Here is a 27,545-nt window from a genome sequence, read left to right on the forward strand (position 1 = left end):
TGGGATGGGAGAGAACAGTCATAGGTACTCCAGAACCCCAACGGACCCCCAGTCAGTGTGTTAAAAAGGAGAAGAGACCCCCAGTGCAGGTGAATGCATCCCCTTGACTAACTGCCTGATGCCAGACACTCTGCTGGACACTTACACTCGGGCCAGCCCCTGTGGAGAGAAAGCATGAACTGAGATATCCAACAGACTGGAGTTCATTCAAATCCTAGCCTTGGAGCTACTTGCTGGTTGACTTTGGACAGATTATTTAACATTTCTCAAACCTCACTTTCCTTATCTGCACAGTGGGCCTGATGATACCCATTTCACACAGAATTAAATGAGGTAACATTAATAAGCCAGTTAGTACAGTGCCTGGCACAAAGTAAGCACTGAATAAATTGTAGCTGCTATTAGTCCCCATGTTAATATAATCTTCACAGTGATCCTTTGATTGTGAGAATTAAGGGATTATCTCTATTTTTCCAGATAAGAGAGCATGCTGATAAAGCTTAAATGACTTAACCAAGGTTATACAGCAAGCAGTTTTGAACCACACACACATTGATACATGCAGTAACAGCCATTCATCTGACCCTTTCTTGGGTGTGTTTGGGTAGATTTAAGGCTTCTGAAAGCCGGAAAGACCTCTCAGAATGGGCAGTGAGTGGGAGTCCCAGGATATGGAGTTGGCTGCAATTAACCTAGTACGTGGATTATCGCCACGCAGGTGATCTTGAGGTGACTGGGGATTTTATCATGTGCTTTGAGAACAGGATTTCAGCCTGAGCTAGGAGTTCCAACTTCCATAAAAATTCCTTACTCAACTCAGAAGTTTTCAACAGCAGCTACCCATCTGGCTGCCTCCTCAGGGGCTTTGCAGATGAGGGGAGTAACTGTTCAGTTTCTGGAGAATGATAGTTTTTTAAAGAGCGAAAGAGCAAGGTGTGCAGATTGGCAGTGCAGAAATGCTGAGGTTCTTTCTGGCCAGCTTCTCTACTGCAGTCATCAACCATGAGGACGTCAGGATCAGAATAATCCCCAGGACCCTAAAGGCAAGGAAAAAGTATGTCTATCCAGAATGGCTGGGAAAATAAGGGGTTATAACCAGCTATGCTCTCAACACTTTCTAGAGATTAAATATAACAAAAATGCTTAACACAAACTACTGGAGATAATTTACTTTTTCATAGCAGCTTCAAAAAGACTCTGATACATTTCAGGTCTCAGAATCATTGTTATAATAACATTTTAGTTCAAATGGAGTAACTAGCTGTGGCAGAGAGTACAGGATTTGAAGTCAAATGATCTAGACCAGAAGATCAGCAAAGTACAGCTCATGGGCCACATTGGGCCTACTGCCTTTTTTTCTAGATAAAGTTTTATTGGAACACAGCCACACTCATTTGTTTACATACTGTCTATGGCTGCTACACAATGGCAGAGTTGTCAGGGACCATAAGACCTACCAAGCCTAAACTATTTACTGTCTTGCCCTACACATAAACATGTTTTCTGACCCCTGATCCAGACTATGATCTAGCTCTGTAATCTTAGGCAAGTCACCATTTTCTCTGAGCTTCAATATCCACATCTATAAAATGATGATTATCTCTCACACAGGGTTGTTGGGAGAATCAAACGCATAGAAGGATGGGAAAGCATTTTGTAAACTCAGAATCTCTGTGGAAAGGTGGATAAGGGTGATTTTTGTTGTTCATCTGATCTGTACCGGAGGAGAACTTACCCAGGATATTCCTTGTTTGTGTTTTGTTTTCCAATCCCCAGAGTCAGTTTGTTGTTGTGTTCTCTCTTTCTCACAAATGCAGAATTAATTCCCTGGGTACCCACTCTTTTCCCCCTCTTCCCCCAAACTTACCAAACATTCTGGTCATATGCTTTCAGTAGTGGAGGACTAGTACAAATGCATACATCCCTTCTTTCATTTATCAAGCATTTGTTGATTACTTACTATGTGCAAGGATACAAACTTTTATGAGCTAGTTATTTTGGGAAGATGTGTTTGGTTTCTAAGGGGAAAAGTTAGATATACAAATTATTATAACAGAATAAAGATGTTGCCATGTCATAGTAAGAGGAGACATTATGTATTTGTGTGTGTGCCTATGTACCTATGCTTTATAAAAACAGAAATATTGAAGTTCAGATTTAAGAACAGCTTGTTAAAAACAAAAACCTGTTTAATTCAAAATACTCTGAAGTGCTTTAAAGTGTAGCCGTTATGTGTAGCAGTTTTCTCTTGGAAAGTACATTCTGAATTGTAAGTTTCCATCTCAAACTGCCAAGAATGCATTTCCTGCCCATGCACGATAACTGGGGACCATTCACCCATGCCTGCTGGACAAGATTATTAGGGACTGGTCACAATAAGGATTGTAGGTCACCTGGGCACCAAGGGGCCAAATGTTCACTATAGTTTCTAAATTTTGGAGACAGTCTTAATTTCATAATATCTTATTTTTTAATAAAGAGGATTCAATAAACATAACTTTAATGATTTCCTTTTTATTTGTTCACCTTCCATCAAAATAAACTCACAAATTGGGAACAAAAATACAGTTTGTTTTAATTTTCTGTTTAATTTTAAAAGGAGAAGATGTAGCCATTTGGGAAAAAAAAAAACCAGAATAATAAAAAGATATGATTTCTGGAATGCAGATACGTACTAGCTCTAGGTTCCAGACTGGATCCCTCAGGCCCTCCCAACATAGCATTTCTCTTGGTCCCCATAGAAAAAGTGTTGCTATTTTTTGTGAATGTGTTTCATCTATTTTTTTGTAGGTACACTTACACACAGAACTGCAAATCTAAAACCCATCACCAATATACGGCCACCAAAATTAAAACATAAAATTTTTCCTCATTTTACTCTCCTTTACTACTGAAATAGTTTCTAAAAGAAGTAAATCTTGGGTTTTTATGTTTTCTACTTAGAGATTTAGTCCTCTATAGGGCATGTTAAAAGAGAATGCTTAGATCCATAGAGTATTTTTTATTAGACTTAGTTGGACTCCTATGATGGTGAGAAGCATGTTAAGAAAACCTGTTCGTGAACTAGGCTAACCACAGGTAGTTTCTTTGTGGTGCCAGACTATCTCATATCTTTCAATTCATAGGCAAGTTTTTCTGCCTCTGTCCTCCTCTTGTTCAATGCAATGTTCTGTTTTAGAGCTTGCAGTTCATTATTTTATATCAAGGAGAATCATCATCTTTTTTTCCTCTTCCTTTCTGAAATGATGTTCATCTGTGTTTTATTTTTATTTTTTTATTTTCCCAAAAGCACCCTCATTCTTGATGTTAAATGCAGTCTCTCTCTAAAGCTAGAGCAGGTGATTACACAGTTGTGCTAATTGCAGTCAGGAACTAAGGTGATGGTGGATTTGGGACTGATACAAGCAAGTGGCTTGACATGATACATCTTGCTGGGCAAGAGGGCTCCTTTCCCTCATTTGACCTTCAGAGTCTTCCTAGGACTTGAATGTGTTTTCCTTCCTCCAGAAGCAAAGGTCTAAAACAAAATAAAATATAGAATGTAAAAATTATGCTCATTATATTTATTTTAGATTTTCATCAATATATGAGTAATTTTAGAAAGATGGGCAGTGTGTCAGGAGCATGTACCACTAGTAAGCATGATTCCTCCACATATATTCCATGAGTATAATAAATCAAGTACTACTCCAATGTGAGTTAGGTCTAATGTTTCCTGTTAAGTGGTGAGTGTTTTGTTTATATTTTTCGTAGTTTATTTCAATTTTACACAAATTAAATTGGGCTGGATAGATAGACCATCTGACCAGTTTCCTAGAACTTATACATAAGGTTTATATTGACATAATTGTTTTAAAAATACCCTTTAAAAGCAGCTCAACTTGGTGAATGACTGTTTTTAAAAAGTGATTATAAGAATACTTTAGTACAGCAATTTTTAAAGCTTCTCATATATGCAAGGTAAATATGACTGAGAAATTTGCATAATGAAAATATATTTAATTAGGTGAATTATTTAGCTGAGTTTAATGAGATGGAGACAAATTTCAGATAAATGATATTTTTAAACCAATGAAATTGGTCTCTGTATTTTTGTATTTGCAAGATGAAATTTCTTGGAACATATGGCAGGATCTTGTAATTCACCTCACCCTGCCCCCTCCACACATACACACACATACACACCACTCACACACCATACTTACACAGTGAGATGGAAAGAGAAGGGTCCCAGCAGCTGGAGTGCACCCAGCATTCTCTCCTTCCTCTTCAGTTACTAATCCTGGCTGGTGAAGGGCATGTCTGGTAAAGTTTGCCCCTGCCTGTCTTCTTCTCACCCTGTTCTTCCAAAACAAAGGAATATCCTAATGGAAGGTGTTGTCATTTTGGGTTTTCCATTTGGGGTCAAATGCCATTGAGCTTTCTTGTGATTCTCTTTGCTCCATCCTATAATAAGTCGCCCATTTTCTCATCCAGAACCCAACTTGTTTTCCCAGGTTTCCTCCTACAACCAACACAAACACAGACATTTACCAGCAAAACAGAAGCTGTTGGAAAGATTTTTTGGCCGCTGAAATGGGCTCCTGTCACCAGGACATGGCAGGCTTTTGCTGTATTATCTCCCAGCCCTGGCCCCAGTACTCCAAAGAGAGCTTTATGTAATCAGTCTTTGCTGACATGTGATGTCCTGTCATTTTCCTCCCCTTTGGCTCTGCTGCCGCCCACAAATCAATAACATTGCCTGGGAAGTTCAAGCTGGTTTTGCAGCCACCCCAAGCTCTGTGTTTCTTAAAGGGTATGTCAGAAAATGTAAAGTTTCCTAATGATATTTCTGGCTGATGACACATGGCAGAGCTGATGGACTATTTATAATCAGTGGCACGATTGCAAGCACATTATTTTTATTTCACTTGGGGGGAGCCCTATCACTTGCTACCTCTCTTTGCAGACAAGTTGATGCCATCTCCACCTAAAGTAGCTAAATCCTCTTTTCAGAGTGTATTTGCACTCTTAGCTTTGTGTTAGGAGCTCCTCAGCTCTTTTCAGTAGAAACCCCCTCTCCTTTTTCTTTATTGTTCTTTGACTCAGGGGATGATGAGGGTAAAGAATGATTTGTAGCAACTGCTGTAATTCCAGCCATGCCTGCGTCCTTCACTATACACGTCTCCAGTCTTTGCTACTCAAATCTTGCTACATCCCTCTGAGTGTGGGTGTGGCTGGCATGACCGAGGCAATAGACAGCTACTGTGTCCAGCACTTGCCTCAATTTTACGGGCCTGAGCAGAGCATAGCTGTCTTTTGTTGAGCACCTACTGTAATCTAGGTAATGTACTTGGTAGGCATTTTGTACACAATCTCTCACTCTCTCAAACCTACCTGAGGTAAGTGCTGTTATCTCCAGAACAGAGATTGGAGGTGGGAGGGGGAGAGAGATTAAATGACTTCCTTACAAAGTCGCACAGCTGACAGGGAAAGCTCTAAGGCTCCAGTTTCTCTTCTGACAAACCACACCTGTTCTCTTTCCTCTACCATGTCCTGCCTCTCCCTGATTATGTGGATACTTGTGTATCTCTTGTGTGGCTGTGCAGGGGCACTTACCCAGTTTTAGCTTGCACAACTCCTAAAGTTTAATAGCCAACAAGAGTAAGAGTTGGAGGAATTAGACACCTCTCAATCTGGGGGTAAACCCTGGTGTAAGAGGAACTGTATATCAAAGGAGAGTTTTGACTCACTGCAGTGGGAAGTGTTGCCTCTATAAAGATACTGAGCATGCTCTCTCTCTCTCTTTCTCTCTGTCTCTCTCTCCCTTTCTCTCTCTCTTTTTAATATTTCCACAGGACAGAGTTTAGGGTATGGATTTGTTAACTATATTGATCCAAAGGATGCAGAGAAAGCCATCAACACTTTAAATGGACTCAGACTCCAGACCAAAACCATAAAGGTAAGAGGTGATGTGCCGGTTCCTGATTCAGGAGGCACTGGTTAAATTTCATTCTGTTGATCTGATAAATCCAGGCTATGTGGGGGCTGGAAGCAGTGTTCTTGATTTATTCAAAGAACATTTACCATCCACTATACTAAATGGGAGACACAGGGTGTTACAGAAGAGTGAGGTGAGGGTTGAGTAGAGGGAAGGGATCACAAGCTGTGAGACCTCCAATTAAGAGAGCAGATGGGATATTTGGGATTCAAGACCCCACAAAGAGGGCCTGTGAGCCTGAGTCTGCAAAGATGGCCAGAGCCGAGCCAAGGGAAAAGGCTGAGGCAAGGAACCTGTTCCAGGCAGAGGAAACAGTGCATGCAAAGCTGTGAAAATGTAAGACGTTGTGAGCAGGGACAGCATATAAATAGTGTGGCCTAAGTTTGGATGGGAAGGTGAAAAGATGAGGATGGGAGGTGGCAGGGCCAAGTCAGGAAGCTTTGTGTGCCAGGATGCAGCTTGGCTTTACCAAAGGGTGGCTAGGACCCTCCTATCGAGACTCGAAAAGGGAGTATCAGTTATAAATAAACATACCAGTGTAATAGGGAGGGATGGGTACTATAATAAAATCGATGAGAGCATAGTATGGGAATGACAGAAGAAGTAACATTTCAGCAATCCGAAAATAATTAGATGGGTAGATAATATCTCAGGAAGGGTTGTTTTAAGTCAAAAAAGAAAAATGATAACCCAGAACCTGCTCCTCCAGAAGGAGGTTTAAGTTTCTGTCACTGGATAGTCATACTCTCAGTTCAGACTTCACTTGTGGGATCCTTCAGGAGGTAGTGCTGTTTGCCTTGGAGATTCCCTTGGGCAGCCAGTGGTGGTCTAGTGGATGGAGCCTGCCTCCTCTTCGGCCTTCCTTCCCTTTCTTCCCCCACCTCCAGGCAGCATCCTGCTTAGGGGCAGCTGCCAGCCAATTAATGAGTCCCCATCTTTCATAGCCTATTAAACTGCAGGGAAGTGTCTCCTGGGCGCTCTTATCCTCACGACAGCAGGTCTGACGCAAAGTAGGACAAAAGAGAAACCTCTCCCAGAATGGAAATCTATAGATGGCACCAGCTCTCAGCATCTGAAAACACAAAACCAGAACTTTTTAGTCCAACAAAGCTACTTTTCCAACATCGAGCCTGATAGAGGAGACTACTGGTATAAGATAATCTTAGCTGGAAGGTAATCAAAACAAAAACAAAGCAAAACCTTTCTCTTTTTAGAATATGTGATTATCTTTCTTTCTTTTTTAAGCAGCTTTACTTTTGCAATTGAGTTTAGCTTATTTCTAAAGATGATTGCTTTCCCTGATCTCATACAGCCTGGTACACAAAGATCCCAAAATGGACCTAATTCAGGCTGCCTCAGTCTAGGCTTAGAATCATTTCCTATGAGTTCTCTAATGAGGAAATAACAAAGAGTTGTTTAATTGTGGGGTAGTCCTCTGAGACGCAGGAGGATTAATTTCTTTCAAAGTAAAAACATACCTATTTTCATGCTTTAAGACAAGACCGGATGCTCATGTCACCTGACTCTTTGATGAGGCCACACTAGACTGAGAGCTGTATTTGTAGTTTTGATTGATTTTCTGTGCTATCCAGTTCAGCATTAGAATGTCAGACATTTACTCTTCCCTTGACAGACACACTAACCTTGAACTGAAAAAGGTACATTTCTTTACAGTTTTCTTGAAACCCCAACTCTTCTCCAGGGGTTTAGGATCAAATAATCTACCTTCCATTTTGCTTTTTTTTTTTTTTTTTTTTTAAGTATTCCACAAGGCCATTGTGGTTTCCCCAAAGACTGAGTAGACCTGGCTTTTCTGGTCTCAGATATACCCCCTAGCCCATCATGCCATCAGAGACTTTATCTAAGTGGATCTTAGAGACAAGGAACATTGATTATTTTCTTTCTGTAAAGAGTGAGTCTGCCTCCTTCCATTATCTATATTCCTTTCCCCACCCCCTCACCCACCCTGTGCTCAACCTGCATCAAAACGCTGCCAACACATTTGCACCCAGCGGTAATGTGGGCTTCTGAGGCACTGTAGGATTCAAAATGCACGATGCCACGGCTGAATCAATAATTTCCATTCTCCACTACGAATGAAAATTTAATGTGCAAACCTGGGGATTTCAGCCCTTTCATTAAAGCAGTTTATTTGCTGTACTAAAAATTAAGTTTGAGTGATAGGTTCCTTTATTAACTTTTCTTCCATTTTCTAAAGGGACACAATGTTTTAGGTAAAAATCATATTACAGGGAAGAAAAAGCAAACCCCTTTTGTGTGCTGTTTAATAGTCTCATCATTTATTAATTTTTTTAAATTGCTCTTTTGTCTTTCAGGCCACTGTTTACCTCTGCTTCTGTTTGCTTTGATAAGTGACATGAGATTTATCTCTTTGCTCTGACTCCCATGAAGGAATAGTTAACTTGCCTGTCTGCAAAAAAAATCAAGTATCTTGTTTGGAAGTGTACATTACAGAGATCTCAGGACCATCTAGTACATGTTTGTGAACTTTGGTCGAATTTCTCCCTCCTTTTCAAATTTCTGGAGTGCAAAACACTCTACTTTAAATGTAATGCACAAAATAGGTTCAGGCAAATCAATAGTTAATTCCAAAGCCGTGAAGGTTAATGATTAACAGGTGGATTCAGGGAAGGTTCTGGAAAGCACTAAGGGAGTGGTGGAGACTGTAGTGAGCAGTAAAGAGGACAGCTATTCTGCTGCTGCTGCTAACTGTTTAAACCCAGATTGTTGCCAGATCTACCGGTTGTTCAATACACATGAAAATCTAGATTTTTTTCATGTCAATCTCCCAATTTTTAAAAGCTAGAAAATAACTCAAAGAATGTTAAGAGTTATATAGGTGGGCCAAACAGAAATTAATAGTTGACCTTCTGACAGGCAGTTTGCAAACCACCCCCCAACCCACCCTCACCAAAAAAAAAAAAAAAATGAACTCCCATTTAAATATGAAAACATTGTTTTGCCAATTGGTAGTGAATGGCTCATTACAAGTCCACTGCAGGCTGAGCATCCCAAATCAGAAAATCTGAAACCCAAAATGCTCCAAAATTTGAAACTTTTTGAGCACCTACGTGACACTCAAAGGAAATGCTCATTGGTGCATTTCAAATTTCAAGTTTTTGGATCAAGGATGTTGAATCAGTATAATGCAAATATTCCAAAATCTAAAATCTGTGGTCCCATCTCTGATAAGGGATACTCAACCTGTACTAGGAGGTACCCAAAAATGATGGTTCCCAGTCAACAAATATCCATTTCCCTTTTATTAGGGGCAGTGTTACGTGACTGTGTGTGAATACTGACAGCATTTAGAGAGCAATCTAGACCTCTGTCCTCCAGGAGCATGCAGTCTAGGCATCAGCACAGCACCAAAGCAGAGAAAGAGCATGATGTGTAATTAAGCTCCCAATGCGTAGTGTGGATGGTGACTCCAGGGGAATTGTTCTTTGGGTTATAACTTCTTTAGTGGGAGAAAGTTCCCACCACACATCTTGGAGATCAGGCTCAGAGACGTGAAGTGACTTGTCCAAAGCCATACAACAGGCCAGCAGTGGAGTTCAAGTTAGCTTCAAAACGGCCTCTGAAGGATTCTGTCAGAAGAGGAGCTGCTTAATGTGTTAGCATGAGCTTGAAATAATAATAGTAAAGATTAATAGTAATGCTAACTTATAGTGAGTATTCACTCTGTATCCAATACTATTATAACCCTTTTACATGCTTGATATCATTTCATCTCTGAAATATCCCTGGAGCTTGGTGCTTTATACACATCAACTCTAATTCTTAAAATAGCCCTGTCAGGAGGTACTATTATTACCTCCTTTATACAGGTGAGGAAACTGAGGCCCAAGGAGATTTAGAGACATACCCAGGATCACACAATTGATAAGCGAGACTTGGAGTAAGAAAAAATGTTTTAAAAATAACTCTCTGGCAGTAGGTCGTAAGTGTTGGAATGTCATACTGCCTGCTTGCTCAGCAACACGTGCATTCTGTGAGGATGAGTGGGTGTGTATTTGGCTCTGTGCACACATGGGTTATACTCTGTGGCATGGGAAGGAGAAAAAAAGCAAACAAATGAATTGTTTGTCTCCTCCAGGTTCTTTAGTAAACAGACATGGCTCAGGGCTTCTGCCATCAACCTAGGGACAGACCTGACTTCATTTCTTCTTGAGTCCCTGCTTTCCAGGCTCTGTGCTAGGTCCTCGGATTTGGGTAAACCAGAAATGGCCGTCCCCTAGAGATTCTTCCATTCATGTATGTCAGAGAGCTATGGAGTATGGACCATGGGTTTACATTCACTAGCCTGCCAGAGCAGCCTGGAACCCCACTTGGGAAATTGGGTCATTGTTTAGTGTTTCAACCCTGAGCCCAGTAGAGATGACTTGCCTCATTTAGGGGTTTGGGATGCTATTTGTTTAGCTTTGTTTTTGGTGCGTGCATGCGTGCGTGCGTGCGTGCGTGTGTGTGTGTGTGTGTGTGTTTTAGACAGAGTTTCGCTCTTGTTGCCCAGGATGGAGTGCAATGGTGCAATCTCAGCTCACCGCAACCTCTGCTTCCCAGGTTCCAGCAATTCTCCTGCCTCGGCCTCCCGAGTAGCTGGGATTACAGGCAGGCAGTACCACGCCCGGCTAATTTTGTATTTTTAGTAGAGACAGGTTTTCTCCATGTTGGTCAGGCTGGTCGTGAACTCCCGACCTCAGGTGATCTGCCCGCCTTGGCCTCCCAAAGTGCTGGGATTACAGGCGTGAGCCACTGTGCCCGACTGGCTTTGTTTTTTAAAGTCATCTCCAATAGGGATCATTTTAGACTCTGGAAATGGCTGTGGATTCTGAAAAATTATTCCTGGTACTCCTTGACCCCACACCTGATGCCTGTCCCAGGCCTGACCTTCTCTTGGGCTCCAAAAGAACAGCTTCTGAATTTACATTGTAATTTTATACGTTTACTAAGAACCGCTTCCGTGAAGTTGCATTTGGTCCAGCTCTGTCACATTCATTAGGAACAAAGAAAATGAGTACCTTCAAAAGAGAAATATGTTTACTAAAGTTTTGAATTGATGTTCAAGTTACATTGAGAACTTTCAGTAAAAAGTGATCCAAAATGCAATGTGAGGGTTTGGTATCATATCCCCTAAACCATTCGGAGTGTTGGCACACCTGTTTGGGTTTTGACCTAAATATGAGGAGTAGGATTAGACAAGTGTTTGCTGCTGGCTCTGCCTCCAGAAGCTCCTGCCTCATGGGGGACACAGACATGCAAATGACCAACTCTAAAGCAGTGGGACGAGGCAGTCATGGGGCTGCAGAGGTTTCTATTTGATATTGGAGTTGGGGACATAGGGAGCTGTGCAAGGTTTGAGTGAGCGAAAGATCTGATCAAAGTAAAGTTCCAAGAAAGTTCATCTATCAACGATGCGCCACATAGAATATTTGGCAGATGAAACCAGAGCTTACAGGCTGCTGTGGAAGGTTTTCGTCAGCCTTAGACATTGGTTTCCACCAGTTCTATTAGGAGCCTTATCCACTAATTTTTAAAGCAAAACATGCTTCTTTGTAAATAATTTGGTATTTACAGAATAATATCATGAAGGCAATATCAGCCATTCCTAAGCCAACAGTGTTAACATTTTTATATATTTCCATCCTTTTTTTTTTTTTTTTTAATTGAGATAGGGTCTCGCTCGGGAGTGCAGTGGTGCAATTCCAGCTCACCATAACCTCCACCTGCTGGGTTCAAGCAATTCTCGTGCTTCAGCCTCCCAAGTAGCTGGGATTACAGGCACCTGCCACCAAGCCCTGCTAATTTTTGTATTTTTAGTAGAGACAGGGTTTCACCTTGTTGGCCAGGCTGGTCTCAAACTCCTGACCTCAAGCGATCTGCCCACCTTGGCCTCCCAAAGTGCTGGGATTACAGGTGTGAGCCACTGCGCCCGGCCAATTTCCATCTTTTTTTTATTGTATTATATGTGCACAAATGACTTAGGGACTTACCTTTTTCTAATAATTACATTAAGCTATTAGCCAAATGATTAAAATATGACTTTAAATAAAATATTTCCAGAGGACAGGTATTATGAATGATTGCAGGACTGGATCTGGGATGAAGGGGCAAAAGAGCTGCTCCTGCCACTCTGAGCAAATCTATGAGAGTTAGCACTTAGGCAGGCAGCGGGTGAGAGAATAAGAAAGATGCTTAGCCATGAGGCAGCGGCCCAGTTCTGGAGGCGCCAGGCATAGAGAAGGGGAAGGTGTGTGAGGGAAAGCTTTTCAGAAGGAAACACCTTCCTTCTCTGGGAAGGAGAGTGTGCTCCTTCATTTCCGCCTCTTCCTGTTGTGATGCTGCTTAACCACTTCTCCATTTTCACTTTATTCTTCTAATACCACTAATGGTGCCTCTGGGGGTCTTTCCACACTTGAGCTTTGCAGGTTCCAGTTTGCCCCTCCCACTTCTTTCTCTTGCCAGGGGTCGTGGGGGAGCTGCGCCTCCCCTCTCCTCCCTGCATCCACCTGCCTTGCTAAGGGCCTCCATTCCGCTGAGGCATCTTTTCTTTGCACTCAGCGTAAGCAATTATTTCTCCTATCACTGCTCTTAATGCTTTCCGGAGAGTTAGCAGATCATTTTTTGCTGATGGATATCACCCCACCCAGAAATGATGGACTGCCTCCCTCAGTCTTGTTAATAATAAAAAGGCATTTTCTCTCCTCCTCCATTATCGCTAGAGTCACAGCCTGGGCGAGAATGCTTCTCTGCCAAGGTCAGCAGGGGCAGCTGGATCACTGAATCCCCAGGGAGCCAAGAGAGAGCATGTGGCAATGCCAGCGGAAACCAGAGACACGTTTACCCCAGTTGTACTAGCAACCCTCTCTTTCTTGTGGGAGATTTTATTTGGCTGCTCAGCTTCCCAATGCCCTGTTCACTTCCTTTGAGTGAATAATTTCAAATACAAGGATAGGAGTTGGAGAGATGGAAATACAGTTCCCCTCTTCTCTCTGCTCAGTGAAGGTGATATGATCCCAGTATCTTGAAGGTCATTCATAGTGTCCTGTGTCCACATCTAAAAAGGAAATTAGACCAGTATGGGTTGAGAAGACACAGGTTTTCAGAAGTACATGGAATGGGATCTGGGGGCTTTAGCTGTCTACAAGTGTAAAAGAAGCCAACAGTGTGATGCGAGCTGCTTAAAAAAAAAAAAAAAACTCAGCACAACTTTGGCTGTGTTGGGAGAATTATGGACTCCATATCACAGAAAATAGTGGTCCTTTCCTGTCCACTCCGGTCAGCCCATCCTAGTGTCTTATGTCCCATTCTCAGCTTCACATTTTAAAAGATTGTCTAAAGGTGAATGACAAAGATGGGAAAGAAGTCTCTGCACCCACAAATTCTCCTCACAATAGTTGCTTTTCTATTCTCTAGGAAAGAAAATTCTGCAGTCATCCTGAGGCATTAGTTTGATCCTATATTTCAAGAATCTGGGAAGAGAACCTGTGTAGATATCAGAGTAGAATGTTTGCCTTGGGTGGTGGTGAGGCTCCGATCATCAGAAGCATTCCAATGAACTCATAAGGGATGATGCAGAAGGGACTTCAGCCCCACAATGGAGCCTGACTAAATGATCCTAAAGGTCCCTTCTAACTCTGAGATGCTATAATTTTGTGTTATTTCTGGTCATAGAACTGCTCTGTCCAGCATAGTAGCCACTAGCAATATATGGCTATTTATATTTGAATTTAAATTAATTAAAATTTAATAAAATTCAAAGTTCAGTTTCTTAGTCATACTAGGCATGTTTGAAGTGCTCAGTAGCCACTTGTAGCTAATGGCTACCTATATTAGACGGCACAGATAAAGAACATTTTCCTGATCCCAGAAAATGCTGTGGGACAGTACGAGCCTAAAACATCAGTGGCCCTGAGGATTAAAGATAAGGCCTGAGATACGCCCTGGTCTCCTGCAGTACCATCAGGGTTATCAGGGCGGGGAAAAACTGCGCCCTGCTGCGTTTGTGGTCAGGCCGGTTGTCTGCTCTCGAACCCCGTTTTCTGTTGTTTGAGATGTTTATCAAGACAATACGTGCACCGCTGAACGTAGACCCTTATCAATAAATCTGCTTTTGCCCTTTGCCCTGTTCCCTCAGAAGCATGCGATCTTTGTTCTGCTTTTGGCCCTTCGAAGCATGTGATCTTTGTACCTACTCCCCGTTCGTACACCCCCTCCCCTTTTGAAATCCTTAACAAAAACTTGCTGGTTTTGAGGCTCGGGTGGGCATCACCGTCCTACCGATATGTGATGTCACCCCCGGCGGCCCAGCTGTCAAATTCCTGTCTTTGTACTCTCCCTCTTTATTTCTCAGCCGGCCGGCACTTACGGAAAATAGAAGGAACCTACGCTGAAATATCGGGGGCGGGTTCCCCCGATAGGTGTATGAAGAAAATGCTCACCGTCACCCATGGTCGGGGAAATGCAAATGAAAACCATGGTGCTCATGCAGCCTCTGGTCAGGATGGCTGATCTGTCAGTGATCAGAGAGCACCACACTCCTCTTCCTTCTCCCCTTTTGTCCATTCAAAAGAGCTCTGAGTTCAGATGGCAAGTCAAGTTCCAGCTCTGTCAAAAACTGGTAAGGATGACCTTGGGCAACTTACTTTACTCTCTGGACTGGTTTTCTCATCCGCAAAATGATTTCTTCCAGTTCCAACAGTATAACTATAGTGTGATCTTTCTGGCTTGGTAACCTTTCAGGGAAAGTAACAGTTTGTGCCAAGCACACGGCTTTTATTTCACTGTCTGGGTTAGTGTGGCATAGTGGAAACATCCCAGAACATGGAATTTTATCCCAGTTTGTCTCTTAGTTCAGCTGTGTGACCTTGAATAAGTACTTATCTCACTGAGCTGGAGTTTGTCATCTGGAAAATGGAACTAATGATATCTTGTAGGGAATCGTAGCTTACAGTGGATGCTCAAGAAATGCTCCCCAGAATGAAGATGATGGTGAATGGTGCTATCCCTAAGGTGAACATTACATGAGGAGAGGGGAGGACTTTTTTCCATCTACATGTTTCAGAGATAAGTAAGGCAGTAAAGAATGAGTCTGAATTTTACTAAGACTCGGGCAACATATGTAAAAAGCTTTGTATAGGGAAAGTATTATGAAACTTCCAGGTGGCCACAGTAATCATATCAGTCTTTTATAAAGCAGGAGCCAGGAGTTGCAGTCTAGTGAAGAGACTGAATCTGGGGTCCTGAGCCCAAAACCAGATATTCCACTAACCAGGCCATGAAACCTTTAGCACAGCTCTACCTTCTGGAGACCACTAGATAGAGAGAACTTAGTACGTACTAAGTATGCCTCTTTGATAATTTGATAGATATTTTAAAAGAAGTTGCAAGACACATGAATCTATCGTCATAGCTTTTCTGTTCTTTAAAAGAAATACTTACCTGGCCTACTGGGTGCCAGACACCCTTATGATATCCGTAGATACTCTTTAACTGCATGATTCTTTCTGGCTTCTTCATCACATCAGAGTCAGCTCTTAAAAAATAAGCTAAAATCCACAGCATAAAGTATATGATACATTTCATTTCGCTTGAGAGAGCATTTTTTTGAGCTCTTGCCCTGATAAAGCTTTGAGACTAGATGCCGCAGGGGTCTATGGAGATCACCAGAATGCTCAGACTCATAGGGCAGGTAAGGTGTTATCACAGATGCCTGCAATGGGAGGTAGGGTAAGTGTAACTATTGCCATTGAAATATACTGCCTTGTATCTTCTGTGGAGTCAAAGGAGAGGAGAGTCATTTGTGCCTGGGCCTCATGGAGGAGGCGGCATTCAGTATGGGCCTAGAAAGATGGGCAGGAGTTTATTTTGACATAATGATGAACGAACAGCAAAACAAAGACGTGGGAGTAGAAATTTTCTGGACATATTCAGAAAACTGTGACCATGTTTTGTTTGAACTGGAGCATAGGGTGCATGAAGGGGTTGGCAGATGAGAGGTTAGGCCAGATTCCAGAGGGCTTTGAATGCCCAGGTAAGGGATTTAGACTCCCATCACAAAATGGCACAATTGGAACTCATTAGAACCATTACCATCAAGTTTTACCTCTGCTAAAAGAATAGCACAGGTGGCAGGTAGGGGAAGTGTAAAGAGTGGTGCTACATAAGTGGATGCCTGTCCTGCCTGTGGACAGGCCCATAGCCACAGGCACAGAGGTAAACTGATTCTCACAATCAAAGCTGCTGTTTCCAGGAACCAGTTGGCTTCTTTCTTCTGTCCCTGTTCCTAGAAGTGGGATTGTAGGTCCTTGAGAGGGTTTGTTCCTAGAAGGCCCTGGCAGCATCAGAATCTGTTCTCTGATTCCATTCTCCTCATCTCCACAGGGACTTGTCTGCTCTGGGGAGTTTGTATGCGCTCAGAGAAAAGGGTGTTACAACAGATTGGGGAAAATCTGCAGCCTGATCTTTTGAAACGATTGGTTTGTGCGTGTGTGTGTGTGTGTGTCTCCTCTGCTAGACTAATAGTCCTACATGTCAGGGACTGTTGTATTCATCTCTGCACCCTTGGTGTCTAGCATAAGGCCTGATTACATAGCAAGTGTATCAAAGCCATTGTTTATTGAGCGTTTACTGTGTGCCAGGCATTGTGCCTAGGAGGCTTAAATGCATTTTCTTGTTTAACCCTCAAACAGCTCTATTACAGAGCTTCTGAACTATGTATTCAAGTGATGCAGCTCAGAAAGGTTAAGTAACTCACCCCACAGTCACACAGCTAGCTAATAAGGGTCAGGTTTCAAGTCCACATCTCTCCAACCCCAAAGCACTTGCTTTTAATTGCTGTCTTTTCATTCTAGAGCAGGTACTCACTTTCAGTTAAAGTAACATAAACAAGAACTTCTTTGGAGTGATTTGTCTCAAAATATAGTTACCCAGTACTCTAACTAGCACCTATCAATGAGACCCATAGGATAAGGGGTGGTAAGGCAGAAAAGATGGCCCTGGGGTGTGAAGCTAGAATAATAATAGGAGAAGAATGGAAGCTAGAGGGGAGACACATGTGAACTCAGTAGAAGGAAAAACTTTTCAACAGTTAATGAGGCTGGGCATAGTGGCTCACACCTGTAATCCCAGCACTTTGGGAGGCTGAGGCAAGCAGATCATCTGAGGTCAGGAGTTCAAGACCAGCCTGGCCAACATGGTGAAATTCCTCTTCTACTAAAAATACAAAATTAGCCGGGCATGGTGGCGCCTGCCTGTGATCCCAGCTACTTGGGAGGCTGAGGCACGAGAATTGCTTGAACTCAGGAGGCAGAGGTTGCAGTGAGCCAAGATGGTGCCACTGCACTCCAGCCTGGGTGACAGAGTAAGACTCAGTCTCAAAAAAAAAAAAAAAAAAAAAAAAATTAACGATGGCCAGCAATAGTGTAGGATGCCGCATGAGGTGGTGAGCTTCCTGTCCTTGGAAATGTATAAATTGAGTGGTCGGCTGTCTTGGATCCTGCCCTAAACTTTTGGGGCCACTTCCAGCACCAAATTTCTGTGAAGCAGATTTCAGGAATATAACTTTCTGCTGAGTTCACCATTGCCACTGTATGTCACTTTTATGTGACACTATGTCTCCACTTACTATGAACCACAGTTATAGAAATTTGCAGTTTTGTGAACAGAATGCCTACCTCATGAAAAAAATCCAGTCAGTGATAGAGGCCACGTCATTACTGTAATCCAGAGGGGCCCAACAAATGGCATTGCTGTTTTCCACATCCAAGTTCTTTTTTTTTTTTTTTCTGAGATGGAGTCTCGCTCTGTTTGCCCAGGCTGGAGTGCAGTGTCTGAATCTCAGCTAACTGCAAGCTCCGCCTCCCAGGTTTACGCCATTCTCCTGCCTCAGCCTCCCAAGTAGCTGGGACTATAGGCGCCTGCCACCTCGCCAGGCCAGTTTTGGGTTTTTTTTTGTATTTTTTAGTAGAGACGGGGTTTCACCGTGTTAGCCAGAATGGTCTCGATCTCCTGACCTCGTGATCCGCCCATCTCAGCCTCCCAAAGTGCTGGGATTACAGGCTTGAGCCACCGCGCCTGGCCCCACATCCAAGTTCTAAACCAATTGAGAAGTAAGACAAAAGAGAAAAGTGTATGGAATCCTAAGGTCATCTTTATTGCCAGTTAAGGCCTGGATGGGTTGCATGGACACAGTGGGCTCCATAACACTGAACTTTACACTTTTACAGACTGACACACCCTGTCACAAGTGCTCTAGATCCCACAGGCAGAGAGCGGGTTCTGCCCTCATAAGACAGAGCCTGGAACAGAATGTCTGCTTCCAGCTGGCGTCTGGCTCCCAGAAGGAAAGAAGCAGGCAGCATCTGAACCTCACATGCCTATTTCTTTTCTTGAAGCCTCCATTCAGCGGAGTCACTCCTTTCCCGTGGAGAAGAGTGGGTGAAGGGATAGCAATAGGCCTGGTCTGTTACTGCAGAGGGTTCTCTCCGCATGGAAGGAAACACTGGGAGTAGGAAATGAGTATCTCCCTGTTGGAAGCAGCCCTCTGTATTGAGTGCTTCATTTCTTTCCTTTCCTTTCCAGACTGGGATTCTTGAAGCAGAGACACTCCCAACACCCATCCCAGGGCCTGGCACACAGTAGATGTTTAGGAAGAGGAGGAATGAATGAACTCCCATCTTCAAATGCCAGTGTTTTTCTAAAGAAGCAATTTTCTGGGGCTGAAAAGGATACCTTTTCCCTCTCATTTTATCCCCCTCATTGCACCCAACATGCCGTTATCGTGTTTTCCATGTCCTTACCCTTTTCTGTATTATGGAGGACAGAGAAGGAGTGAGGTGTTGCTGGATGATTCAGGGAACATTTTTCCTCAGGTCATGCTGTTCTTCCCATCCTTCCCCGGCCAAGCCCTGTTTATGAACAGGTAAAGGGAGTTGTGGGTGCTGCATGGGAAGAGGCAGCCCCAAGCCCTGGTCCTGATACCCCATTTGTGATGCATGACAATGCCTGCCTTACCCACCTTGGTGAGATTTGCTGACAGCAGAATTGGAAAGTCACTTTGGAAAGTGGAAAGTACTTTGTCGGCATAAAGCAGTGGGATCTGTGGAAATGTGTTAGAGGACATTCATGTCAGTTAAGTGGTAAAAGATGGTCCAGACCCCACCAGGGTGGCAGAGGAGGGCAGTGCCTCTACAGGCATTCCCTGGTAGTGTTCCACATGTTTTGTTTTTGTTTTTGGTGAAATTGGAGGTTATGTCCCAATGGGAGCTAGATTCCCAGGCTGGCCCACAAAAGCCTGTATGACTCATCACATAATAATATGTGTAAGTATCTACTAAGTTCTAGGTATGTGCTAGACATATTAAATACATTATCTCAGTTCTTGCAATAACCCATCAAAGGATAATTGACCCCCTTTTTACCAGCAAAGATGTTGAGACTTATCAAGATCAAATTACTTGCCCAAAGTCATGCAGCTAGTGAGTACTGGAGCTGACCCACAGTCAGGGATCATAAGCATGATGCTATAGCATCCTTCTGGTGGAGGATGGGAACACTGCGAGCACCAGGGATGGGGAGAGCTGAGGAGCTTGGAGGGACTGCAGATCTTCCATGGAGATCATCTGTAAAGTCAGCTGCTCACAGTCACCTGGCCATGAGCCACCCCTACCCAGAGAGAGGAGTGGCTTCTTCACTCCCAGCTCTTTCTGAGTTCCAGAGGGAGGTCAGTGCTGGCCTAGAGATGCCAGTCTTGTCTTCAGAGATTCTGGAGGAATGAAGCAAACAGGATCCTGACTGAGGCAAGGGGGGTTCTCCAGGGTGCTGGCTCCAGTGTCGGAAGCCCTGTGACTCCAGGCCACTGGCCCAGGGGGATTAATATGCCATCAAATCTGACCCTCTACAGGGGCCGAAAATTGACAATTTTTTGGAAATCTTTCAGCCTAACCAAGGACCTGACAACTGTAGTCATTCAGTTAGAATTTAATACTTCTATATGGAAAGTTGAAACTTTTAGATACTAGGATGAACATTTGAATATTCAATGTGGGAATATCTCTTTTCTGTCATTTTTATCTATCCTAACCCCACAGGTTTCATGGACAGGGGACTAAGAGAACAATAGACTTAAGGTTCCATATAGGTGAGAAATACTAAACAGGAATTAGACTTGGTATAGAATGACTGATGTGTTGTTCACCTTTGGGATTTGTTGCTGCCTTTGGGGATTTAGGGTCTGTCTCTGGAGATGTGTTGCAGTACTTCTCCCTGGCTGAGATTCTACCTGTGTTGGAATCAACTTAGGGGAAGTGGTTTTTGTTGTGTCACCAACTTTCAAGTGCCAGCTCCTCTTCCCTGGCAGGGTTCACCCAGTTCCCTCTGTACCCTAGCTCTGACTGTGCAGAACTAATGGGAGTTAAGGTCATGACTATCCATTATGCATTTATTGGGTGCCAGGTGCTGTGCTGAGCCCTCGATCTTCATCACCTCATTTGTCCTAACGACAGAGGAAGGCTATTATCAGGCCACCATTCCCTGACTCCACCACCACCTTTCTCACCACCAGTCTCAGCTCAGCTCTGTCTCCTTCCTGGCCCTTTTAACCTTTGATTAATCTCTCCTTCCTCTGTGTTTCAGTCACACTCATACGTATCCCTGGCATAACACACACATCTTGTGGCACTGTGATAATTAGTCTGTGTGTGTACTCATCCATTCTTCTGTTCAGCACATTTTATTGAGTGCCTCCTGTGTATTGTCTGTTGCCCTTTTTGGACTTGGAGTTCCTTTACAGCAAGAGACCATGCCTTGTTCTTGCTGTGTTCCCAGCACATACCACTGTACCTGGCTCACAGTAGATCCTGAGGAAATATTTGCTAAGAGAAGGCCTCTATGTGATGTCTAGTCCTAAAACAATCTTCTTTCAGTCCTTCCAACCCCAGGCACTAGAAAATGGGAAATTTGTCCCTTAGCTCTTAGCTTGGTGGAGAAACGCAGCTGGGATTCTGGGTGCCTGACTCTTCAGCGGTCCACCTTACTAGAGCTACAGTTAACTCCAAAGAGCCAGTAATGCCAGCATCATTTCCCATGAGCTGTGGGTGTTTATTCTTTTTTTTTTTTTTTTCAGTAGATGTTGAACACTCGATAGGTATCAGGCTATGAGCTGGGAGCTAGAGCCACAGAGTTGAATAAGACACACACACACACAAGACCTACAACCTAAAGAAATCATCAGCCTCAATGGAGAGGTGATGAGTTAAGGTTGAAACAGGTTAAGTACCATGGTTCATTGAGAGCACTGCTGGGGAGATTATTTAGGAGAAGGTGAGATTAGAGAAAGCTGCCTAGAGAAGATGTCATTTGAGCTGAGCCCTGAAGAGGAGTAGGATTTGGACTTGGGGAAGTAGGTAGAAAAAAAATGTCTGTATGAGCAATGGCATAAAAGTGGTAGGTTGTGTTTTGAGGGAGCACAAATGTCATTCAGATAATTAATTTGTCAGTAATTGGCAGGGTGAAACAAGGGTGACCCTCATTGCCATGGGCATATCACTATGATGTTTTTATTTCCTTCTCCTACCACTTCTTCCTCCTACTCAAAAAATGGTTCTGCTATTGACAGACTTGGTCCCTTAAAAAACAGGGGTGAGAGAACCTTCCGTGGAGTGAAACCCTGTCCAGACAGTCACATGGGGTTCTTAGTCCTTCAGCCCACACCCAAATGCACACACTGGGACCTTGTGTATAAAGGCCCCTCTACCTCTCAGCCATGTGCTGGGAAGGAGCCTCCAGAGGCCTCCCAGCCCACCCATGAGTTTCTAGAAGATGGAGATACTGAAGGCAGCTGCCTCACTCCATCAGCAGGAGGAGGCCAGCGAGGCAGATTAGTCACTCACATCATTTTATCTGTTGAGTCAACATCTATTTTTAGGTGTGGAACTCATAAAGGGACCTGGCATGTCTGTCATGGAAAGGGGGAGAGTGCCATGGATGAGGGTTCTGCTCATCCTTCATCTTCTTTGCTAGACCCATTCTCTTCCCTGAAGGTCACAGAAGCAAGGCCCACTTTACTGCTGGAGGTTTAGGTCTTAATGTCAAAGGTCTGGTTTAACGTGTTCAATTCCTTTTGCACACATGCTTTTGTGTGTATGTGCACACACACACACTCTCTCACCCCTACAGTCTTAATAGGTCTTATGAATCAGTTATATGGATTAAATAAAACTTCCAACTGAAAAATGCTAAGGCATATAGGTCTCTTCCTGTCCAACGTTGTCAGATGTGCTCTGAAATGACTGTTTTCATCATCTATTCTGAGCCATAACCACCCCAGAAATAGCTTTAGCAGGAAAGTGCTTTTGTTAGACTAGCTGTAAATTATATTTCAAATGTCTGATGTTGTTTTCTTAAAAAATAAATAAATAAGTAAATGAAAGTCTAAAATTAATGACTGCTGGGGTTTGCTTTGCTTATGTGTACTGCTACAGATTTGGCTTCTTGCAGATGGAATTTCAGATCTGTTTACACTTCTGTGTTAGCTTTTTGGGGGAAAAAAAGCAGTTGAGAGATCTGGGAGGACAAATTTACAAAGTCGAACTTATTATAACCATTGGTGAGGCTCTCTTCTCTCTCTCTACGGCCCTTTCCCTCCCTCCTTTCCATCGTGCCCCCATTTTGTTTGTTGTGGTTTTTATCTGCCCTGCTTCAAAGTTAGAGGCAACTGGTCCTTGCAGATGTGACAACAAGGTCACATATCCAGTTTCGCAAGCAGATGTTCATTCAGCCCTATTTCACCAGCACTTTGTCATTCGTTGAAGAGCAGACCTCATGGGAGCAGACTGGAGCAACACAAAGGATGGAACATAAAAAAATCTTGCAGAAAAACTGATTGCTTTTATGTATTCAGGAAGAAGGGGATGGGGGTAGGGAGGGTGGCAAGGAGAGAAATGTGCAGAGCAGAATTTCATGAGTTTTTTTTTTTTTTTTGGTTTATTCAAAGATTATTATGTGTTGGATACAGTAAATCATCTATACACCCACATCCAGGAGGTAAATCTTCAGAACTCCATGCGTGGGTAGCTCTGCATTTAACAGCTGCCATACAGTAGCTATTTTGTTCTGCACTTAGAGACCCTTATCTGTGCATTTGTTTTAAGTTATCATCAACTCTCCTCTTGTTCCTCTATTGTTGTTCTCCTGGTTCTCATTACTATTAGAAGAGTAGCTAAAAATCTGAACTACTGAGTGATTTAAACTGACACCATTAGTTGTAACGGTAGATGAGGGACTGTCATCTTGTTTGTGGACTCGGCGTCTACTCTGAGGGTGATTGCCTATAATGGAATTAGCTCCTCTTGCCTTTTCCTAGGTCTCATATGCCCGTCCGAGCTCTGCCTCAATCAGGGATGCTAACCTCTATGTTAGCGGCCTTCCCAAAACCATGACCCAGAAGGAACTGGAGCAGCTTTTCTCGCAATACGGCCGTATCATCACCTCACGAATCCTGGTTGATCAAGTCACAGGTTAAGTGTTTCTTTGTAATTTCTTTCTGTGTATATCAATGTCATCAGCCCTGTTACTCATAAGAGCAGAAGGCTGATGGCTGCTTAAGGCAGATGATATGGATCATGAATAGACAGATTTTTGACTTGGAAGAAAGACTTCTTATCGGTCAACTGCCCAAATTTAAAATGGGCCATCTTGGGAGGTAGTTCTCCATCATGGGACTTGTTTTAGCAGCAGCTAAACTACTTGGCAGGGTTGTAAAAAGGATTCAGGCATCAGGTTGAGAGTCGAACTGTATGACCTTCAAAGTCTTTTTCAGCCCTCAACCAAATAACATTACTTTTGTATGTGAAAATAACCTGTATGCGTAGCTATAACTCCAACTCATGGCATTATAGAGTTAGGAATTGTCCCATTTCACACATGAGAAAACAGATTGAAAGTGGGGGATCTAACTCCCCAAAGCTAGTGAGTAGCAGTACAGGGATCTGAACTGAGGATCTGGTACTGGGGTTCTTTGTCTACAATAAAGAAAGGCAGCCACCACCTCTCAGTAAGAAATGTCAGGTACTCTAGGTTGCATTTTTAATGACAAGGTGTTTTCGCCTACCTCCAATTTGATTCCAATTTAGAACTCACTCCCTGAGAATAGTTTAGCACATTTATCATATGATTCATGAGACAAACCTTCACAGAAGCTGGCTCTGCCCCAGACATTGTGCAGACGGACACTGGAGACCAAGAATGAACAGGCACTGCCCCACCCTTACAGGACTCCAGTGTGGAGTCCAAATACTTGCTAGAAGCTGTCAAGTGCCCCTGAGAGCTCAGGAGAAGGTGTGCCATGCCTGGTGGGAATTGCTGGGAAGGCCCCATCGAGGAGGCAATGTTTGATTAGGGGTTGGGAGGATGTTTCAAAGGTATCCAGCAAAAAAGGAGGGACAGAGCATTCTAGGTGGAGAGGAGAGCATAACCCAAGGCATGGAATCGAGGAAGAACACAGTCTATTCAAGGAGCATCAGGCAGTTCATGGTGGCTGGTGTGAGCCTCAATAGGGAATTTGGGGCCAGATTGTCAGAGGCATTGAATCTTGTACCAATAAGTCTAGAGTTTATCTGGGTGCAGAATGGAGCCATGGAAGGGTATTTTGTAGTTTTTGTTTGTTTTTCATTTTAGAATGGGAGTCAGTGAAGAATAGGTACTATGTACAAGGTACAAAATTTAAAAGGTACAAAAGAGCTATAGAAGATGTTTTTAAAGTATGTGATGTGGTCAGAGTTCACTTTTCAAATAGATTGCACACTCGCTACATGTGGAGGACACATGAGAAGACTAGAAACTGGACTGTGAGTGATCAGTGATAGTAACTTTTGGGAGGTGAGGATGGAGCAGAGCAGTGGTAGAGGACCAGAGGGGCCAGATGCAAGAGATCCCTATGTTCTATGGCTGAGAGGCATCAGTCCAGAGCCATGATGGCAGGAATGCAGATAAATGTGTTTTGATGGGTGAGAGAGATCAGGGAGCTGGGCTCAGCCGTGGCCCCACAGGTGGGTTTACTCCTCACACAATATCCATTGGACCCATCTCTTCCCGAAGATGTTTACCAGTTTGGTGTGTTCACTCTTTACAAAGGCTCTTTCTCTTTCCCCAGGAGTGTCCAGAGGGGTGGGATTCATCCGCTTTGATAAGAGGATCGAGGCAGAAGAAGCCATCAAAGGGCTGAATGGCCAGAAGCCCAGCGGTGCTACGGAACCGATTACTGTGAAGTTTGCCAACAACCCCAGCCAGAAGTCCAGCCAGGCCCTGCTCTCCCAGCTCTACCAGTCCCCCAACCGGCGCTACCCAGGTCCGCTTCACCACCAGGCTCAGAGGTTCAGGTAGGCATGCCCAAGAGGAAGAAGCCCTGCTACAGGGGTTCAGAGCTGGGCAAGAGCCAGGGAAGCCCATGGTCCTGACAAATGGGGCAAGGGTAAAAGCTTCCACCACCAGGAATCAGTGTGCAAAACTCCCCCCAAGCCTCAGTTTCCATTCCTGTAAAATGAGACGGTTGGAACAGATGCCCTTCTAAGCCCTTTTCCAATTTACTACTGTGACTGTATAAACTTCAGATTCTTTGGTAGAAACAAAATTTCTGTATTTAACCAAACATGAAGGTTCAGTTTCAACAACAGTTTATCACAGATCAGTGACCACATTCAGCAGATTAGACTTAAGGCTGGACAGTGGCTTTTAATAAATTTTAAAAATAGATCATAAGGCAGATCCTTGCCAGAGGGAGTGGTTTTTCCTGTCTTCTTTTCCCTCGGCAGGTAACTCTGTTGAGTTCAGGGGACGGGGGACTGTCTAAGGTGTTAACCTTATTATGTTAAGTCAGTAGATTCTGGGAAGACAGGGAGGAAGATCCTGTCCAAGCCTGATTAGTGTTTATTTCGAGTACCCAACTCCCAGGAAGCCCCTGGGGCAGGGGGGCATTGCCCTTCTCCTGGGACTTTCCTAAAGACAGGTTTCTCTCCATGAAGGCAGTATGACCTTGACTGGTCTCTATTATACAAGAGATAAAAATATTTGTGACTTACCCATGATAAATTCTAAACAATTATTTTATTCCACACCACATCCCAGCCTCCCTTTGATGAAAATGTTTTTCTCTTTGAGAAACTTCACGTGGGAAATAGTAGGTCCTTCTATCTAGGATAGTATGCTCCATCTGGCTACATGAGGAGAAAAATCATCCTCTTTCATGTCCTCCTATGCCCCGTGAATTTGAAATGGTTAATGATTTCATGAAGAGTCCAAGTCATCTAATTTTTATTTTGCATGAGAGCACATGCGTATTTATGTAAAAGCCTCTCCAGCAGACTTCTAATGGTGGAAACTATGGTTACTACTGCCCTATGGTGTGAATAGCTTGTCCCCAAGTAAGGTACTGAATGTGAGGAAGATTATAGCATAATGGCAGTTTGCTGGGAGGTGCTATCAGGCAGTAAACAGTAAGCTACTTTTTAAAAATCTTAACCTGCAAACTCCCCCCTGCCTCCCAAAAATGTGTGTAGTAAGATAATTTAGTTAATATAGCAAGGCTAACAGAAAATATCCGTTCCGATACATATTGTGTGCCTGTGTATTGTTAATCTGAAACAGAGACCTTTATTTACAAGTTTAATTATAGTAAAAAGGTGAACAATTTAAGAAGCCCCCGCTTTGAAAAATTTCACATACAATGTAAAACAAAATCCACACAAACGTTCTGAGAGGTGGGGGGAATGGTATTAATTCAGATCTTGAAAGAAAGGGAGACTCGTTAGACACTTGCTTTAAACTCTAGCATTGACCCGAACATGAATTACTTGCAGTTAGAGACAGAAAAGGGGGAAACTACCGGTGGAGAGACTCCCAAGCAGTGGGGAAAGTTGTTGAGCTTTTCTTCTTTGAAAATGGAGCATTCTTATTAATAGTTCCATTGAGCGATCTTGCCATCTGTGAGGCATTAACCCAGAGACCCTCCTTCTCTTTGCAGGCTGGACAATTTGCTTAATATGGCCTATGGCGTAAAGAGGTAATTAAAACTCCACAGATTGCCAGATGTCCATGTTGGCACAGACTGGGGCTAGAATTTTTTTTTTTTTTAATTCACTAACTTTACTTTAAAAAAAAAAAAAATTCCTCCTTTTTCTTCCACCAGCATGTCAAATTCTTAATTTTAATTTCGGACCTCAGTTGATTTTGTTTCTTTTAGGGCACACAAAATGTATTTGTGTGTTTCACTTTTTCTTTTATTTGCAGGTGGGCTTCTCCTATGGTTCAGGTGCCACAGCTACCAAGCCCTTAATAATCTGGTCCTTTGAATGGCTCCCCTAAGGGGAAAGGCTCCGACTCTTTGCTGGCTGGTTTTGCAAACTTGCAGAGCAAACTGTTTTGCATTAGCAATGCCAAGATTCAGTTAAGAGGGCAGATTCCAACAAATCAGAATTAGAACATTTTGCTAATTGTGGTTGACAATCTTATGATTTTTCAGTAGAAAAATTAGATTTTGGACTACCAGCTC

General features: G+C 43.1%; 1 protein-coding gene across 18 annotated transcripts in view; it reads left to right on the top strand.

Annotated features, from left to right (window-relative positions):
• The window catches only part of ELAVL4 (ELAV like RNA binding protein 4), a 156,091-nt gene that overhangs the window by 122,756 nt on the left and 5,790 nt on the right, over positions 1 to 27,545 (top strand). For 15 of the 18 annotated variants that reach the window (XM_009208299.4, XM_003891860.4, XM_017961374.2 and 12 more), the window contains 4 exons: positions 5,838 to 5,941; positions 23,364 to 23,517; positions 25,152 to 25,377; positions 27,018 to 27,056. In XM_009208299.4, the coding sequence (XP_009206563.1) occupies positions 5,838 to 5,941; positions 23,364 to 23,517; positions 25,152 to 25,377; positions 27,018 to 27,056 (523 nt within the window). The remainder of the gene's footprint in view (positions 1 to 5,837; positions 5,942 to 23,363; positions 23,518 to 25,151; positions 25,378 to 27,017; positions 27,057 to 27,545) is intronic. The other 3 variants (XM_017961402.2, XM_017961401.2, XM_009208309.4) reach the window with 1 other exon arrangement.

The sequence above is a fragment of the Papio anubis genome, chromosome 1 (assembly GCF_008728515.1).
Source record: "Papio anubis isolate 15944 chromosome 1, Panubis1.0, whole genome shotgun sequence".
NCBI lineage: Eukaryota > Metazoa > Chordata > Mammalia > Primates > Cercopithecidae > Papio > Papio anubis.